At 44.3% G+C, this 14,929-nt stretch overlaps 1 protein-coding gene across 2 annotated transcripts in view; it reads right to left on the reverse strand.

Moving 5' to 3' along the window:
- Positions 1-9,552: 9,552 nt before the first annotated feature.
- Positions 9,553-14,929, reverse strand: part of LOC126543014 (uncharacterized) — a 56,944-nt gene continuing 51,567 nt past the window's right edge. The window contains exon 5 of one of the 2 annotated variants that reach the window (XM_072285460.1): positions 9,553-9,800. In XM_072285460.1, the coding sequence (XP_072141561.1) occupies positions 9,646-9,800 (155 nt within the window). In that variant the 3' untranslated portion in view covers positions 9,553-9,645. The remainder of the gene's footprint in view (positions 9,801-14,929) is intronic. The other variant, XM_072285459.1, reaches the window with a different exon arrangement.

Below are 14,929 nucleotides of genomic sequence, written 5' to 3' on the forward strand. Positions count from 1 at the left end.
CACACGCGAGACAGATTTTTCCTGATGAGGATCAAGCATTTGTTTTTCTCAGGGCAAAATTTTTAGAGCGAAGCATAATGGAATTGAAGAAAAAGAAGATATAAAAAGTGACAAGAATGATGTTGCTTCTTGTACATTTTTAAACTATGCTTTGTTTGAGTACATTTTGCAGCTTTCATACAGGAGATCAAACTCCTGCGAAGACAGTATGTATAGAAACTGTAAGCTAATTTGCTTTATTAATTTGAGGTTGACACTGTGACATGGCGTCTAATTATAGCAGCACAAAGTGACTGCCATCAAAATTTTTTTCGTGAGCAACGCCAAGAACTGCATGAAATGACAACTCTACATCTTACAAATTTCCGTTCTGAACGAGAAAGAAAATACAGAGAATCATACCTTATCTATAAGTTCAAGGGCATTGCAACAAATAGGCATTAACATTTCAAAAGGAGCTTTATAATCTATCCGCTATGCTAAATTTCAAGCTATAGGCAACAATACTTAGTTTGGTTTCTTGGCGTATCCTTCTTTTTTTCTTTCCTCTTCTTTTTCTCAGCCGGCGTGTCAGGCGCCGTTGACATGCCGGCTAACACGCGTGCGTTGGCACGTGCTTGACACTTTGTTTTCCCCGTGTTTTAACTGAACAATTAGTAGATTTAAATTTTTTGCACATTGGGGATTCAGGAAATATAAAACTTCGACAGGAGCTATCATTAGAACTAGTGTACAGTACTTCTAGCACTTGTTTAATCAAACAATGCAAAATTTGCGCTTTGGTTGACTCAGCTTTTACTTATTGTGTTAAGATTGATATGAAGTGCTACTTTGTTTTTTCTGCTGTGTGTACGTTTTTAGACGCAATCCTTTCCATTGTATGGAGTTCTCGCTCACACAAAGCCATGTACTCGATTGCAGATCGACCTTAGGCAGAAGTGCAATCTCATACCTGTGCACTTGCCTCTATTCATTAGTGTGCAATACCGCGCAAGCCTGTGCATAACTATACGACGACTGTAAAGCATATGAAAGCTCCAGCACCAGTTTAAGGCACAAGATTAGACCAGATTTCTTGAATAGAAAAGCTGATTTAACACATTATTAATGTACAAGGAGGCTTGTCCATGCTACCTAACCTGACAACTATTGCTTCTAGACCCTAAAGAATGCATTAAAAAAAAAAGTAGGTGCTTGCTGCAATGGGGAGAAACAAATTTTTCCTGTACCATACTATAGGTGCTTACCCATTTCCAAGTTTGCAAAGCGAGTGCTTTCCTGCATGGCATGGCCACCACTATGGCTAATATTCATGCTACCAAATCTGCATATATTGTATCGCATGGTTTACCTTACAGAAGTTGGGAACTAGAAGCAGGGTTCATACTTAGTATATTTGTTTTCTTTCTTTCATTAGTTAAAGTAAAAATAGCAAATCATTAACTTCATTCATGCTCCTCCAGTCACTTTTCTCTTATAGAATGTATTCTAGGGTTTTATGCGCTAAAACCACGATTTGATTATGAGGCATGCCATAGTGGCGCAGTCCGGATTAATTTTGACCACGAGGGGATCTTTAAAGGGACACTAAAGCGAAACAATAAATCAGTTTAGACTAATGAAGCATTGTTTGAGAACCCTGCAGGCAGTGATTTCAAAAAAATAGTTTGATTATTAGATGAGAAAATGAAGGTCCAAGTATCAGTATTTGAATTTCGCGCCGAAACCCCAGCGCCGGTACGTTAGCATGACGTCAGGGATTCCAACGTATGTTTTCGCATTTGGGCCGCGTTGGCTGAATAAAGGTTCCTGAAACTTGCCATGTTTAATATTTGGTTCCTTTAGAACTAAATATAGTCAATCTGTACCGCTATATATAATTAGTAGGCCCTAGAGGATGCCATCAAAATCCACGACGTCACAGCCCCAGGTGCGGGAACTCAAGTAGGCGTCGCCACCCGTATTTCGTTCTTGCGCTTTTTCTGGCTTACAAAACGTCTTATCATTGTAACAGTGGTGTTTTTGGTGTTTTAGAATGGTAATTTACTGATGCAGAAGAAATAATTTTTCACTTTAGTGTCCCTTTAACGTGCCACACAGGCGTTTCTTGCATTTCGCTCCCATCTAAATGCGGCTGCCGCGGCGGGTACATTTTTTTAAAACTTAAATATGCGATTCCTAAAAAAGATCCATCAGCAATGATTCTGCGTTGCTTCGATTCAAAACAGCAATGATAAGCATGCAATTTAATGTATGATGGTATAAGTTGCAGCTAGTGCATGGTCAGGTAAAATGTTAAGCATGAAAGCACCATAAATGAGCACATTTCAAGCAATAAGTGAACAAGTGAATCGTTCACTCTGCAAGCCCATAATGCAAAAATAACAGGTGCAGCGGTAATCATGCGTTGCTTTGAGAGAATAAGCAAGTGTCTTACCTGGCATTGTCAGAAAGTGATACCTCTCATATTCCGGCTCGAAGAAATGCACGCTGATATGGCGGTACTCCAGTTCTTTCAAAGTCGGGGCTACTTCACACTCGTCGCAGTTGTACTTCGGGTGAGTGATTTTGTGCACAAGTTTTATGTGCCTCTGCAGACTGAGATTGTTCGCTAACCGCCGGTCGCAGTACTGACATTCAAAGGAAGCAACTTTCGCCATTGCGAGACCGCAAAGAGAAGCATGGGGTTTCCTAAAAACCGATTACGTAACTATGCTCAGTGCGTGCAAGCAGGCCTTTTATATCTGCGGGTGCTCTGACCATGGAGGAAAAAAAAAGCTGGGAGATGCTGACGTCACTCTTTGCGAAGCATGAGTGACGTCGGAAGGCGTGGCAGATATCCTCTCTTGTGCATATCTCTCTCCTCCGGCCCGCAACCACGCACGAACTGCGTGGGCTGCACGGGCGTGCCTGTAGCAATCCGAAAGCATCTACTATTCTGACAAAAGATGCAATCGCGATGTAACGTTGGCGAAGTCTGAGTATTCTGCCCTGGCATTGAAACAAGTTTAAAATAAACTCCTCACATTAGACCGTCATGTTGGACTCCGCAAAAGTTGCGGGATTTTGTGAAAAGCAATATGGTTTATTGGTCCAGCCAACTGAAACTGTCCTGATGGCTTCTAGACCCACCATGTTGTATTAGTGGTTTTGGCGTTGCGCTGCGAAAGTTAGGTTGTGGGATCACATCTCGGTCGTGGAGGCCGCATTTCGACGGGGTTCGACGAAGTAAAAATGCAATGCCTGTGTACCGTACGTTGAATACATGTTAACAAATCCCGCACGGTGAAAATTAATCCGCAGTTCACCGCTACGGTGTGCCTCATTATCAGTTCTCGGCTTTGGCACGTGAAGTGTCAAAATTTGAATGTTTGATTAACCGCAGGTACGGTGGCTGCCTAGTTCCTGCGTCATTTTAGATTACCTTTATCGTTCATTTCTACCTTCGTTTCCTCTGTTTGGGCTCCCTGGGGCTAGCCGATAGTGGTTATGGCTAGACGCGGCGATGAAAAAATCAACGAGTCTAGAAGTTCAGGACAACATTCATTTGGGCTAGATGGTGCATACTTGATTTAGGAAGGAACAGCGCCAACGAAGACGTTCACAAGTGGGGAGAACGACACAGGACAAGCACCATGTTAAAATTGGCTCCAAGGCGCTGTCAATACAGGTTAAGAAAATGTTAGTAAGCACTGGGGCTACGCAGGATCCAATACAAATCCCTTGTCTTTGTCGATAAAACTTGTTCTCGAAAGAGATTAACGTCACATCTAGGTAAAATTCTAGCATTTTCATAAAATTATATATTGACACGCCAGAGGAGTTTTGGAACTCTACTGCACCGTTACTTTCTATAGCATCTCTGACAGAACGAAATAAGGCATCGTGGGGCACTGAGTAAAACAAGTCTTCAACATCTACTGAAAACACATAACCATTGGAAGTACATTCCTCAAGAAACCTAACAACATCTTTTGAACTCTTTGTGGCGTACAGATCTTGAACTTTAAGGGATGTAACTTGCTTTTGAAGAAACTTGCTTAACACAATCAGCCAAGTTCCATTTTCGCTGACCACTGTTCTGAATGGCACGGACAGTTTGTGCGTTTTGGCCGTAAGGAACATGGAAAGGGCATTGCTTTTGCTGTTACCAATGTCATTGGCCAGCGTGCTCAGATCTAATTCTTTGCACATCGCAGCCGCCTTGCCTCTCACTCGCGTCGCACTAGCTTTCAGAGGGATAAAGTTCTTTGCAATTGCTTCGCCGGCTCTTTTTTGAAACTCTTCCTCGGTGAGCACCACAAACCCACCATCCTTGTCAGCTTGAAGAAGCCGGAGTCTATTCTTCCTGAAATACGACACGACTTTTCCCATAGAATCTTTGCTAGTCAACGTGTTAGTTCTGGTCGTAGATCTTATAAGCGTATCCACACCATCCAGAAGGCATCTTTCACGGTTTTCTTCCAACGCCTTTCCTGCTATGCGCCTATTAAGCGCCAGGAATTCATGTGCTTCTATCCGTGGCTCGTGGCTGGATTTCGGACCTTTGTTCAACACATGCCTGACATCGTTGGCAAGATCAACGTCTCCGATGACCGTCACCAGCCTTTCCGGGGGCTTCTTGTCCTTCTTCAGAGAAGACGACTGTAAACACTGGTGTCTGAGCCCATCAAAATATATATGCATATATATATATATTATAGAGAGAGAGAGAGAGAAAGAACAGCGCATTAGTAACTCCCAGTTATGGATATCCATACATTTGTTCCCGCGCGCAGGCATCATGTAATGAATGATTGTAGACCAAAAAATATTTCGCGTTTCTTTCCGGATAAATACATGAACATTAATAATGCCTTGGTTTTCATACTTATTAAGAAGTAAAGGAACATTACAGGTTAGCGACTGCATTAGATAAATTGTTAGCCTTTTTGGCACGAGCCATCTATCTTGGCTGTAGTCCCGACAGTGATTTTACAAGTGAAGAGACTTTGTTAGAGGAAAAAAATATGAATACAGTAAAGGAAAGCCATACACATCTGGCAGTTTGAAATCGCGTTAAATTTGGTGAAAAGTGGTGATGTTGTCTGGAGGTATGGAACGTTAGCAATAATTCCGACGTGCACGTTTCTGAAGAAAAAGCTTGTGTTAGTGTGCACAGTGGTGCCCCACACACGCATGCAGTAGTTAGTTAATATGAGACGCAAATAGTGCCTGGTAAATTTGTAATTTCAACTGTTCTGGAAAGAAATAATATTTTTAAGGCCGTTGTGGCTGGACCATCCCAATGAAGTGGAAAGGAGCGCGTTCGCTTTAGGAATGACATCGCAAGCCTCCAGACCAGAGACAAACAGGCTGGTATCATCCACATATAGAATGGTTGTTGCCTCGCTTTCTGCAAGGGTTCATCGAGCAATAAGGTTCCCAAAGAGCTCCAGCCGCACGGGAAGGTGCGAGGTGAAATCCGGCAACACTCATGCAGGCGGCTGTTCCCCCACTCTCCATTCCCCCCAGCCGCACTTTGCTTCGCTGCACTGCTCATTCTTGGCTCAGCAGCCGTCCGATATGGAGGTTCCCATTGTTGATCGCGCCAAGTACGAGATTTGTTCCGCAATTCGCTTTTTGCATGCCAAGGGGACTCCCGCGTGGATATTCATCATCAGTTGACAGAGGTGTATGGCGACAAGTGCATGTCCGTTCAACACGTCCGAAAGTGGTTTAGGGAGTTTAGTGCCGGTTGAAAGAAAGTCCACGATGAAGAACGGAGTGGAAGACCGTCAGTTTCGAAGGTGGTTATCAAGATGGCCCAACGCAAAGTGCTTCAGAAGAGGAGGATCAACATCTGTGAACTTATAGCTCAGATTCCTGGAAGTTCTTACGGTACAGTGGAAAGAGCTTTGACTGATGTATTGGGGTATCAGAAGTGTTGTGCTCAATAGATACCGCGGCTATTGAAATCAGACTACAAGGAGAAACGCCTTGACTGTGCTCGCCAGTTTCTTCAAAATTGTCAAGAAGATAAGGGAGGATTGTTGGACTCCATTTTTATGGGAGACAAAAAGTGGGTGTTTCATTTCACTCCTGATATGAAATAAAAATCCCAAGAGTGGCGTCACCCAGAGTCACCAGTCGCAAAGAAGTTCAAACTCCTTCTGCTGGCAAAGTCATGGCCACTGTTTTTTGGGATCATAAGGGAGTACTGCTGATCGATTTAATGGAACGTGGGACAACAATCAACTCTGAGAGTTATTGTGCAACACTATGAAAACTCAGGCAAGCTATTCAGAACTGCCGGCGAGGACAACTGGCAGCCAGTGTAACGCTGCTTCACGACAACGCCCGACCTGACGTCTCCTGTCAAACCCAGAAACTTTTGACAAACTTTGGGTTGACTGTCATGCCCCACCCACCGTACAGTCCGGACCTTGCACCTAGTGATTATCACTTGTTCCCCAAACTAAAGGAACATTTGAGTAGCCAACGCTTCCGGAGCGATGAAGTCGAAGAGGTGAAATGCTTCCTCAATGGGTCGGCGGCAGACTTCTACAACACTGGGATACAGAAATTGGAGCACTGTATACAAAAATGCATAGAAAAAGATGGCGATTATGTAAGTTTCATCTTTCCAATAATGTAAATTTCTATGAGAATAAACAATGTTCTCTACTTCTAAAATTGATGGGAACCTTATTTCTGGATCAACCCTCGTATGTCTATCATGTCATTAACGTAAATGTCGAAGGGGACCTAAAATGCTGCCCTGTGGGACACCTAACAATATTGCCGTCCGAGGAAATACTATTTCCAATGACAACGCATTGCCTGCAATCAAGCAGATACGAACACAACAAAATATGTCATTCCATGTACACCATTGGCAGTCAACTCTGTTAATAGAATCTTGTGTTGCAGACTGTCAAAATCCTTGCTGTAGTCAATAAATATCTGGACTACTAGGTTTCATTTTTCTAGCTTCTTGATTAACACCTGCTGAACAAGCAGTGCAGTTTCGGTAGAGCAGGTCATCAAAGCTGTTTCTCCATCGCCAGGGTTTGTGTCATGCTCTCCAACCATGATTCCTCGCTCCTTTGTGCCCTCCAGAGGGGCACGGTCATGGCCCCCCAAACAAGGGGCTTAAATCACCACAGCAATGAAATTGCAATTTTTCGCTTTTAATATGCTTCAGTGCAATACATTGCATAAGCTTCCCTGCTTAACTCAACTGTAATGCGGCAGAGGTGACTTTAGGAACACTTTCTAGACATGCCAAACAATATGTGCATTCTGGTCAGAACTACACCTGACTTAACATTCCGACACGTCGGCATATGGATGGCCCTTGTGCAGTTTAAGAGCACGAATACGCATGCTGGTTTTGCCTTGAGGAAATGTGATTTCTTAAACAAGTTTCAATGCCCTAGACTGAGCTTCACCACAATGCAGTTGTGTTATGCACTGGAGCTTCTGTAATGTATTGCGGTCCATCACTGCAGCAACGTCAGAACCAGCTTTGAATGGGTGTCATGTGAGTTATTAGATGTCTCGGTGCTCATACTGTGACAGATGACGGCACATGTGCGCATGTATAGTCGGGAACATGTGCAAGGCTGTGTTGCAGTCTCGTATATGGAGCTTGCAAGATGGGCGAAGCAAGGGCCCAAATCACCACAACCCTGCCGGAAATAGCTCTAAATCCCTGCCTGTACACTTCTTAAGGGTTTCGGTGCTTTTACCGTAACCGGAGATTGCACATATAATACTATATTTTCAAAACTGAGCTCATTGGAACATCTTCCTGTTCATGCTATGCACACAAAAATGAGGAATAAGGGAAAAATTATGCACATCTCACACCCTGTGGGAATTGATGTAAGTGAAGCTTTCCATGCTGGATGCTCTGATTGACGATAATTAGCAGTGTTGACGGCTAAAGCTTAATTTCTTCAACGTTTAGGCTAACACGAGATTGGCGAATTGATGTTAAATGTTACCTTGTGGGAACCACTGCTGTTTGTCTGCGTAATAGGCAGAACACACAGGGAGAGGTGTTTGCATGAGGCATTGTTGTGGGCCATATCTTATAACCTGAGAGGGTTGAGTGTTGTCATTTCCTCATATGGCACATCGCGTTATGGCAGAAGTTTTAAACTTGAATTGGATTATGGGGCTGTACGTGCCAAAACGACACTCAGATTATGAAGCACGGCATAGTGGCAGACTCGAGATTAATTTTGACACCGTGATGTTCTTTAATGTGTCCCAAAATCTAAGTGCACATGGGTTTTCCATTTCGCCCCCGTCAAAATGTCGCTCCTGCGATTGGGATCAAATCCATGACCTCTCGCAATGCCATAGCAGCAGAGCTAATGCAGTGGGCACAGAAGTGTTGATTTGACGGTCAACCACTTCTGTAGTGTTTCCTGGACGCTGCAGTGTGCTTTAATTAATGCGGCTCTGCTTCTGCATGCCCTGTGTGAATTGCCCGCTTGACATATTTTCATTGTGTTTATTTTTTCAGAAATAGCAGCAACGTATTGTATTGTGCCTTGAACATAAGCACACCGCAACCGCTGTTGTATGTTAGTGGAGTTTCCTTGCCTTCTCATGTCACTTCCCCCATCTTATATGGGAACTGCCTCTTCTCCTCCCTCTTCTTCTCTCTACAGTTCTATCTGTGTCCCCTCTCGCCTCGCACATAAGCGCTGCAGTTTCTTCAGTGCTTCTGAGGGGAGTCACGGATAATTGCAGCTGTCAGGTGGCTAATGTGACAACGGCCAGGGAGCTCCACAGGGCATTGTGCACATTCGATGCGGTGGGGTGAAAACAAGCTTCTCCCATCTCCTTTCCTCTCTTACTTGTGCCTGTCATGTATATACACACTCTGAACACCCCCCCTCCCCCCCGACGTGGTGTGTGTGACATCAGCAGCAGTCCACAGCAGCAGCTGGAGTGGGAAAGTCAAAGGAAGAGACAAAGAAAGCTTCACTTTAAAACAAAATGCGTAAAGGTTTCTATGCTTACCCAATGAGGAAACCCGTCCGTCACGTAAGATGATTGCTTTCAAGATAAGGCCCGCATGAGCGAGCGAATTGTAAGATCGGGCCTGCGCAGCCGTGCCATAAGCAGCGGCCGCTGATGTACAGTTGATAATGGTTTGCATCGAGAGGAGGCAGCATCATTGACCACATCTACGTATGACGTCTACCTAACGTGACACTGTTCAATTACGTCACGTAGAACAGCACGCATTGGCCAATGCTCATCTTCCATGAAGCAGCAACATCATCCAAATGCACCATGATATAAAAGGAGTGAACAGTGCTACTACTGGCCTCTGCTTCATACTCATGCTGGTCTCAGTTTAACATTTTGGTGTTGCAAATGCGCTTCTCCATTTCATGATTTTTTTCGTGGCGTTTCTCGCAATTATATGAAATGCAGCAGCATATGACGACAAAACAGTAGGTGATCAGTCGCAAATGCTTATGCATCATTTAGATAACTCCCACTTTCCCACTCCAGCTGCTGCTGTGGACTGCTGCTGATGTCACACACACCACGTCGGGGGGGAGGGGGGGTGTTCAGAGTGTGTATATACATGACAGGCACAAGTAAGAGAGGAAAGGAGATGGGAGAAGCTTGTTTTCACCCCACCGCATCGAATGTGCACAATGCCCTGTGGAGCTCCCTGGCCGTTGTCACATTAGCCACCTGACAGCTGCAATTATCCGTGACTCCCCTCAGAAGCACTGAAGAAACTGCAGCGCTTATGTGCGAGGCGAGAGGGGACACAGATAGAACTGTAGAGAGAAGAAGAGGGAGGAGAAGAGGCAGTTCCCATATAAGATGGGGGAAGTGACATGAGAAGGCAAGGAAACTCCACTAACATACAACAGCGGTTGCGGTGTGCTTATGTTCAAGGCACAATACAATACGTTGCTGCTATTTCTGAAAAAATAAACACAATGAAAATATGTCAAGCGGGCAATTCACACAGGGCATGCAGAAGCAGAGCCGCATTAATTAAAGCACACTGCAGCGTCCAGGAAACACTACAGAAGTGGTTGACCGTCAAATCAACACTTCTGTGCCCACTGCATTAGCTCTGCTGCTATGGCATTGCGAGAGGTCATGGATTTGATCCCAATCGCAGGAGCGACATTTTGACGGGGGCGAAATGGAAAACCCATGTGCACTTAGATTTTGGGACACATTAAAGAACATCACGGTGTCAAAATTAATCTCGAGTCTGCCACTATGCCGTGCTTCATAATCTGAGTGTCGTTTTGGCACGTACAGCCCCATAATCCAATTCAAGTTTAAAACTTCTGCCATAACGCGATGTGCCATATGAGGAAATGACAACACTCAACCCTCTCAGGTTATAAGATATGGCCCACAACAATGCCTCATGCAAACACCTCTCCCTGTGTGTTCTGCCTATTACGCAGACAAACAGCAGTGGTTCCCACAAGGTAACATTTAACATCAATTCGCCAATCTCGTGTTAGCCTAAACGTTGAAGAAATTAAGCTTTAGCCGTCAACACTGCTAATTATCGTCAATCAGAGCATCCAGCATGGAAAGCTTCACTTACATCAATTCCCACAGGGTGTGAGATGTGCATAATTTTTCCCTTATTCCTCATTTTTGTGTGCATAGCATGAACAGGAAGATGTTCCAATGAGCTCAGTTTTGAAAATATAGTATTATATGTGCAATCTCCGGTTACGGTAAAAGCACCGAAACCCTTAAGAAGTGTACAGGCAGGGATTTAGAGCTATTTCCGGCAGGGTTGTGGTGATTTGGGCCCTTGCTTCGCCCATCTTGCAAGCTCCATATACGAGACTGCAACACAGCCTTGCACATGTTCCCGACTATACATGCGCACATGTGCCGTCATCTGTCACAGTATGAGCACCGAGACATCTAATAACTCACATGACACCCATTCAAAGCTGGTTCTGACGTTGCTGCAGTGATGGACCGCAATACATTACAGAAGCTCCAGTGCATAACACAACTGCATTGTGGTGAAGCTCAGTCTAGGGCATTGAAACTTGTTTAAGAAATCACATTTCCTCAAGGCAAAACCAGCATGCGTATTCGTGCTCTTAAACTGCACAAGGGCCATCCATATGCCGACGTGTCGGAATGTTAAGTCAGGTGTAGTTCTGACCAGAATGCACATATTGTTTGGCATGTCTAGAAAGTGTTCCTAAAGTCACCTCTGCCGCATTACAGTTGAGTTAAGCAGGGAAGCTTATGCAATGTATTGCACTGAAGCATATTAAAAGCGAAAAATTGCAATTTCATTGCTGTGGTGATTTAAGCCCCTTGTTTGGGGGGCCATGACCGTGCCCCTCTGGAGGGCACAAAGGAGCGAGGAATCATGGTTGGAGAGCATGACACAAACCCTGGCGATGGAGAAACAGCTTTGATGACCTGCTCTACCGAAACTGCACTGCTTGTTCAGCAGGTGTTAATCAAGAAGCTAGAAAAATGAAACCTAGTAGTCCAGATATTTATTGACTACAGCAAGGATTTTGACAGTCTACAACACAAGATTCTATTAACAGAGTTGACTGCCAATGGTGTACATGGAATGACATATTTTGTTGTGTTCGTATCTGCTTGATTGCAGGCAATGCGTTGTCATTGGAAATAGTATTTCCTCGGACGGCAATATTGTTAGGTGTCCCACAGGGCAGCATTTTAGGTCCCCTTCGACATTTACGTTAATGACATGATAGACATACGAGGGTTGATCCAGAAATAAGGTTCCCATCAATTTTAGAAGTAGAGAACATTGTTTATTCTCATAGAAATTTACATTATTGGAAAGATGAAACTTACATAATCGCCATCTTTTTCTATGCATTTTTGTATACAGTGCTCCAATTTCTGTATCCCAGTGTTGTAGAAGTCTGCCGCCGACCCATTGAGGAAGCATTTCACCTCTTCGACTTCATCGCTCCGGAAGCGTTGGCTACTCAAATGTTCCTTTAGTTTGGGGAACAAGTGATAATCACTAGGTGCAAGGTCCGGACTGTACGGTGGGTGGGGCATGACAGTCAACCCAAAGTTTGTCAAAAGTTTCTGGGTTTGACAGGAGACGTCAGGTCGGGCGTTGTCGTGAAGCAGCGTTACACTGGCTGCCAGTTGTCCTCGCCGGCAGTTCTGAATAGCTTGCCTGAGTTTTCATAGTGTTGCACAATAACTCTCAGAGTTGATTGTTGTCCCACGTTCCATTAAATCGATCAGCAGTACTCCCTTATGATCCCAAAAAACAGTGGCCATGACTTTGCCAGCAGAAGGAGTTTGAACTTCTTTGCGACTGGTGACTCTGGGTGACGCCACTCTTGGGATTTTTATTTCATATCAGGAGTGAAATGAAACACCCACTTTTTGTCTCCCATAAAAATGGAGTCCAACAATCCTCCCTTATCTTCTTGACAATTTTGAAGAAACTGGCGAGCACAGTCAAGGCGTTTCTCCTTGTAGTCTGATTTCAATAGCCGCGGTATCTATTGAGCACAACACTTCTGATACCCCAATACATCAGTCAAAGCTCTTTCCACTGTACCGTAAGAACTTCCAGGAATCTGAGCTATAAGTTCACAGATGTTGATCCTCCTCTTCTGAAGCACTTTGCGTTGGGCCATCTTGATAACCACCTTCGAAACTGACGGTCTTCCACTCCGTTCTTCATCGTGGACTTTCTTTCAACCGGCACTAAACTCCCTAAACCACTTTCGGACGTGTTGAACGGACATGCACTTGTCGCCATACACCTCTGTCAACTGATGATGAATATCCACGCGGGAGTCCCCTTGGCATGCAAAAAGCGAATTGCGGAACAAATCTCGTACTTGGCGCGATCAACAATGGGAACCTCCATATCGGACGGCTGCTGAGCCAAGAATGAGCAGTGCAGCGAAGCAAAGTGCGGCTGGGGGGAATGGAGAGTGGGGGAACAGCCGCCTGCATGAGTGTTGCCGGATTTCACCTCGCACCTTCCCGTGCGGCTGGAGCTCTTTGGGAACCTTATTGCTCGATGAACCCTTGCAGAAAGCGAGGCAACAACCATTCTATATGTGGATGATACCAGCCTGTTTGTCTCTGGTCTGGAGGCTTGCGATGTCATTCCTAAAGCGAACGCGCTCCTTTCCACTTCATTGGGATGGTCCAGCCACAACGGCCTTAAAAATATTATTTCTTTCCAGAACAGTTGAAATTACAAATTTACCAGGCACTATTTGCGTCTCATATTAACTAACTACTGCATGCGTGTGTGGGGCACCACTGTGCACACTAACACAAGCTTTTTCTTCAGAAACGTGCACGTCGGAATTATTGCTAACGTTCCATACCTCCAGACAACATCACCACTTTTCACCAAATTTAACGCGATTTCAAACTGCCAGATGTGTATGGCTTTCCTTTACTGTATTCATATTTTTTTCCTCTAACAAAGTCTCTTCACTTGTAAAATCACTGTCGGGACTACAGCCAAGATAGATGGCTCGTGCCAAAAAGGCTAACAATTTATCTAATGCAGTCGCTAACCTGTAATGTTCCTTTACTTCTTAATAAGTATGAAAACCAAGGCATTATTAATGTTCATGTATTTATCCGGAAAGAAACGCGAAATATTTTTTGGTCTACAATCATTCATTACATGATGCCTGCGCGCGGGAACAAATGTATGGATATCCATAACTGGGAGTTACTAATGCGCTGTTCTTTCTCTCTCTCTCTCTCTATAATATATATATATATGCATATATATTTTGATGGGCTCAGACACCAGTGTTTACAGTCGTCTTCTCTGAAGAAGGACAAGAAGCCCCCGGAAAGGCTGGTGACGGTCATCGGAGACGTTGATCTTGCCAACGATGTCAGGCATGTGTTGAACAAAGGTCCGAAATCCAGCCACGAGCCACGGATAGAAGCACATGAATTCCTGGCGCTTAATAGGCGCATAGCAGGAAAGGCGTTGGAAGAAAACCGTGAAAGATGCCTTCTGGATGGTGTGGATACGCTTATAAGATCTACGACCAGAACTAACACGTTGACTAGCAAAGATTCTATGGGAAAAGTCGTGTCGTATTTCAGGAAGAATAGACTCCGGCTTCTTCAAGCTGACAAGGATGGTGGGTTTGTGGTGCTCACCGAGGAAGAGTTTCAAAAAAGAGCCGGCGAAGCAATTGCAAAGAACTTTATCCCTCTGAAAGCTAGTGCGACGCGAGTGAGAGGCAAGGCGGCTGCGATGTGCAAAGAATTAGATCTGAGCACGCTGGCCAATGACATTGGTAACAGCAAAAGCAATGCCCTTTCCATGTTCCTTACGGCCAAAACGCACAAACTGTCCGTGCCATTCAGAACAGTGGTCAGCGAAAATGGAACTTGGCTGATTGTGTTAAGCAAGTTTCTTCAAAAGCAAGTTACATCCCTTAAAGTTCAAGATCTGTACGCCACAAAGAGTTCAAAAGATGTTGTTAGGTTTCTTGAGGAATGTACTTCCAATGGTTATGTGTTTTCAGTAGATGTTGAAGACTTGTTTTACTCAGTGCCCCACGATGCCTTATTTCGTTCTGTCAGAGATGCTATAGAAAGTAACGGTGCAGTAGAGTTCCAAAACTCCTCTGGCGTGTCAATATATAATTTTATGAAAATGCTAGAATTTTACCTAGATGTGACGTTAATCTCTTTCGAGAACAAGTTTTATCGACAAAGACAAGGGATTTGTATTGGATCCTGCGTAGCCCCAGTGCTTACTAACATTTTCTTAACCTGTATTGACAGCGCCTTGGAGCCAATTTTAACATGGTGCTTGTCCTGTGTCGTTCTCCCCACTTGTGAACGTCTTCGTTGGCGCTGTTCCTTCCTAAATCAAGTATGCACCATCTAGCCCAAATGAATGTTG

The sequence above is a fragment of the Dermacentor andersoni genome, chromosome 11, assembly GCF_023375885.2.
Source record: "Dermacentor andersoni chromosome 11, qqDerAnde1_hic_scaffold, whole genome shotgun sequence".
In the NCBI taxonomy this organism is placed as follows: domain Eukaryota; kingdom Metazoa; phylum Arthropoda; class Arachnida; order Ixodida; family Ixodidae; genus Dermacentor; species Dermacentor andersoni.